Genomic DNA, 5,173 nt, shown 5'->3' on the forward strand with positions numbered 1-5,173 from the left:
GCTCCACCATACCTGGCTACTTCCATGCTCCATTCCCAGTACCTGGCATAGCATGTGGGAGGAAATGTTTACACCTGAATCTTCGTACACCTGTTCAGAGATTAACCAACAAGGTTTGCCTCGGAACCTTCTGATACATTTCCTATGATGTCTACAGAAGTGCAGACCATTGTCTGTGGTTTCCACTCCACAAAGCACTCTCAGTCACCAATTTTCGCCAAGCTCAGAAGACAGGCCAGCAGAGGTCGGCTTGGAAAGTAATGGTTAAGTTCTGACCACAAATGTCTGGAGCCACACAAGCACATGCACACACTCACATTCCCTACTGAGTGCATTTTTACTGTGGGCGAAAAGATCTATGCTGCATCGATTTGTTTTAAGAACATTTACATTCTGAATGCTGGGACATTCTAATCTGAGAAGCATATTCCAGGATAGAAGTGTGGATCCATTTGAGGGGTCTAAAAGCAAAGCAAGAAGCGGGTGGGGGATACAGATTTCCAGTGACAAGGGTTAGGAGTGGAAAGAAAATGGGTAGACACTGAAAGTGGGAGCAAGAAAAGGAATCTCAGACTGAAAATATAAACAGGACCCAAATGTTGAATTAAATACCAAAGCCAGCGACACAGAAGTATAGTTGGCTATGGCATTCCTACACACTGTTCCCAAATTCACCTGTCATCTTGCTTTCTACTCCCTAGTGAACAGTCAGTTGTTTCAGGAAAATAGATCTTACTATAAAACTCAGAGCAATCCCCTAAAGTTAAAAGAGGGAAGACAATCTCAGAACGATTGTGATTCCAGGGAGAAAGCACATCTTCCCTGTGCTGTCAGTTGGCAGCTGCCAGGGAGGGAGCAGAGAAGGGATGAAACCCAGAGTGTGGGCTAGAGAAGCAAAGACCAGGAGCTTGCGGGGGGGGGGGGGGGGAGCAGAGGAGGAGGTGTTCCGTCAGTCCTGCGACCCGCGACGTCACCGAAGCTGGGGACTCCTGGAGACTATAAAGCGCGCCTTCAGCGCTCAGATCGCAGCTCTCCTGCTGCTGCCTGGGAGCTCCTCCCTGGCAGGACCCAAGCGAGGAGTCTCTGGTTCTTTCCTGCCCAGCAGAGCAGCAAACTCCAGGAGTGAGGCTCCAGCTCTGCAGCCTTTGCCCCACCACAGCATCCCAGGGGGCGGAACCATCAATCACTGCCAGCTACCAGGTGGTGCCCAAAGACAACGTGCCCAGGGAGTGAAGAACTTCAAGGGAGCGGGCTCCTGCTGGCCTCCAGAGTGTGGCAGGTCCCAGGCTGCAGACGCTAGCCATGGCCTCGGTTCCCACCGCTGAAAACTGGACCGACGGGACGGCGGGAGTGGGGTCCAGTACAGGGAATCTGAGCGCAGCGCTGGGGATCACGGAGTGGTTTGCGCTCCAGGCTGGCAACTTCTCATCGGCTCTGGGGTTGCCAGCGACATCCCAGGCACCTTCCCAGGTCCGGGCCAACCTCACGAACCAGTTCGTGCAGCCGTCCTGGAGAATCGCGCTCTGGTCGCTGGCCTATGGCTTAGTGGTGGCCGTGGCAGTCTTCGGAAACCTCATCGTTATCTGGATCATCCTGGCCCACAAGCGCATGAGGACTGTCACCAACTATTTCTTGGTAAACCTGGCTTTCTCCGATGCCTCTGTGGCTGCCTTCAACACCTTAGTCAATTTCATCTATGGTCTTCACAGCGAGTGGTACTTTGGCGCCAACTACTGCCGCTTCCAGAACTTCTTTCCCATCACAGCGGTGTTTGCCAGCATCTACTCCATGACAGCCATTGCAGTGGACAGGTAAGGGGAGAAGGGGACGAGAAGAGAGTGAGGCAAGGAGAGGGGAGAAAAATGGGGCAGTAGTCAGTCGGTAGCACTATAAAACAAATGATGACCCAATGGGATTTTCAGGGTATAGGAACTGTGAAACAGTTTCTGTTCACATGACCTCTCTCTCTCCAGTCCTGACTCCCTGGCATTTGGGCATCTGGAGGGACAGCAGAAGGCAAATGAGAGCTGTGGATATCCATCATTCCAAGTAGGCAGTCAGCTGGGTGGCTGAGCTAATGTTTAGAATTCCTGTTCCGAGGAAAACTGTTTTCTCTTCTTTTTCTCTGTTGTTTAGTCACTATGCTGGCTAAAAACCATACAAAGAGCCACCTACCCAGTCCCCTTCTTTCTGGAGTCTTAAATATGACCCAAAGTCAGTTCTCTCCTGCCATCCCTACCAGCATCCAACAGAGGCAGCAAGCTCTTGCTAAAAGTCTCTCAGTTTCCATTTCATTCTTGGCTAGAATTAAAGTCTAGTAATCCAAGGAAGACTCCTGTGCCTGAAAGCATGTAACTGAATTTTTCAGAAAATATAAAAATTACATCCACAGAATAAGGTGATAATATATATACATGATATATTAAAGATATACACATATGTGTATACATATATCTACATATGTATATATATGTCTATATACCTATATATATATGTATATATATATATGTGTGTGTGTGTGTGTGTACACACACACACACACACACACACACACACTTGGACTATGTTTCTCACCTAAAGTAGAAATTCTGAACTGCTTAAAAGCTTACTAAGTCTCAAATCTTTGTTACAATATTTGTTACAATATTTTTACAAACTCTCCATGCATTTGCTTTCTCTTATAGAACACTAGGAAATGCATATACATGCTTATAGAAACACTGATGAGCCCTTATCTGTCAATGAAAGATGGTTACATTTAAATTCAGTATTATGATGAAGATGAACAGTACATATCAAGGTAATTCTGCAATCACCTTAGTGATTGACACTTGCCTGGGACTTAACGCCTATTTAGTAGTCTCAACTTCTGAGAATAGACTGCTTTTTTACATTAATGAAGTTATTATAAAGTCAAAAGGACTAAATAAATATTAATTATTTCTACACTCAACTAGCATTATGAGAAAAAAATCTTTATTTTTTTTTAAATATTGAACGAGGGTTTTTAATAGCATAAAGCTATAGAAATATTTCACATGTCATGTCCACAATGCTAACCTGAAGGAGCAATGTATATCTCTAATTAGGATAAACAAACATAAAGAAAACCACTTTTTAAAGGTCTTCAATACTATATTTTCCCTCTAGCTCTGATCTTTTGCACATCTTTGCTGGGGATAAACTTGGAGGCCAAGACTGAACAAAATCAGCCTAAAGTTTGGGAAATTGAAATTTCCCTTAAACCTTGCCTCACAGAGATAGAGCCAATGTTTCCTGGGGTTTGCAGATCATCCATTCTGATTTGTTCTTGTTTCTTTTTAAACAGATTTCTCATATGTGAGTTTTTATTGTTGTCATGGGGAAAGAGGTGTTAGTATATGATGCCATCAATAATCAATATCTTCTTTAAGTCCTAATGAGGCCACATACAATTTGATGGGAATTCAAGCATGTGTAACATTTGCTTCTGAAGAGGAAACAATTTATCTTTCTAGTTTTACCTGGCCAACACTTCTGACTTTGAGGTTAGCTTAACTGATAATGCAGAGCAACTTTGTTATGTTGAGTACTTGGAAATATTGTGGATTCAGTACTTATTCTTCTTCATTTATTTTATAGAAAACATCATAAAACTAAATCTAAATAAAAGCCCCACAGCACACATTCTGCTGTGAAATCAAAGTGAGCTCAATTCCCTCCAAATTGCCTTTCTGAAATAAAACATTTGGTTATAACACCCCTCTTTAAAAATGCGAAACCTTTCCAAGATCATGTTGAGGAGCCAAGATGCAAACCATTCCAGTCTGAACAGGGCTGTGTTCCTCTGAGCATCTGTGCTATTTATTGTGCCTGGTTACCTGTGAAGCCGGGAATTAGCTAGACTAGGATTACCTTCAGAGAACTGTTGGAATCTCACACTTGTTTATACACTGAGCATTGCGTGAAAAGATGTAACAAGATTTTGTCACCTGTGTTTTAGTAGAGAGTGTAGGAGGTAGAAAATTATTAATAGAACAGATTAATAATTACAGATCTCTTTTGCTTAAACTGTTGTTTAGAAGAATACTGTTCTCTGAGCAGACAAATGATTTAAAAAAACTATATGTGTGAGGAAACCATGTCTGAGATAGTTTTTAGATCAGAGAGTATAACAGTTAGTCAAATTCCTTTTTGCCACTCTAGGGACCCTTTCGACGATGGTATCTTATCAAACACAGACTAGGATCTGACTCTGTAGCGTTTGCAGCCCTATCATAAGATAAACTTTGCAAGAATAGTCTTTCTGAGGCATCATGGATTCTCAGGTTACAGTTTCATGGACATACTGCTGTGTGTAGCTGACATCATTACTAACAATGTATTTTTCCAGAATGTATAGTTTCCTGTATAATTAATGCTTTATTAAAATAGCTATAAAATTAAATAATATGCAAAATGTTTCCATTCATAAAGGACATGCCCAACCAGTAGCTGTCAGGCATCCCAGGACAGCTAGGTATGTGGCTCAATACTTTTGGAAATGACAGTCAGCATCACTAATATAATATAAACTGGTTTGTGTGATCCTATTCTGATTGGAAAGCACATTCATTTTTATCTGTTTCTCTACCTAAATTAAAAGATCCACCGAGTGTGGAAGGAGAATAAATTTTGATTTAAGCATACAGCTTTCCATCAACTGCAGCAAATGTTCGCAAGAAAACACAGGCTTGAAAAAGACCATTCCCTTAATAAGCAACAGGCAGCAATGGTCACATATTTATTTGATAAAAAAAAAAAATGTGTCTTTTTGAAATGCATTCTGCACTAATAGGATTGATTTATTTTTCCACTCTGTAAGTAACTCCACCAAAATCTTGGATGTGACATCACACGTGTTAGTTTTCTACTGACAAGTGGATTCCTGAAAGCCTGTTTTGTTGCCTGAAAGGCCAGTTCTCTATCATCATTGCCACCGTGATACCCAGACCCCAAGTGCAAGGTAGAATTACTTCCTCTACCAAGCTGAATATCGTTCTCTCCAAATTGCCTTTCAGAAATAAAATATTTGGTTATAACACACCTCTTTAAAAATGCGAAACCGGGCTGTTGAGATGGCTCAGTGAGTAAGAGCACCGACTGCTCTTCCAAAGGTCCAGAGTTCAAATCCCAGCAACCACATGGTGGCTCA

At 42.2% G+C, this 5,173-nt stretch overlaps 1 protein-coding gene across 1 annotated transcript in view; it reads left to right on the forward strand.

Annotated features, from left to right (window-relative positions):
* Positions 1-1,028: 1,028 nt before the first annotated feature.
* Tacr3 (tachykinin receptor 3) overlaps positions 1,029-5,173 on the forward strand; it is an 84,048-nt gene continuing 79,903 nt past the window's right edge. Inside the window, exon 1 of the mRNA XM_021196616.1 lies at positions 1,029-1,811. Coding sequence (XP_021052275.1) covers positions 1,303-1,811 — 509 coding nt within the window. The 5' untranslated portion in view covers positions 1,029-1,302. The remainder of the gene's footprint in view (positions 1,812-5,173) is intronic.

This window comes from Mus pahari, chromosome 4 (genome assembly GCF_900095145.1).
Source record: "Mus pahari chromosome 4, PAHARI_EIJ_v1.1, whole genome shotgun sequence".
Classification (NCBI taxonomy): Eukaryota; Metazoa; Chordata; class Mammalia; order Rodentia; family Muridae; genus Mus; species Mus pahari.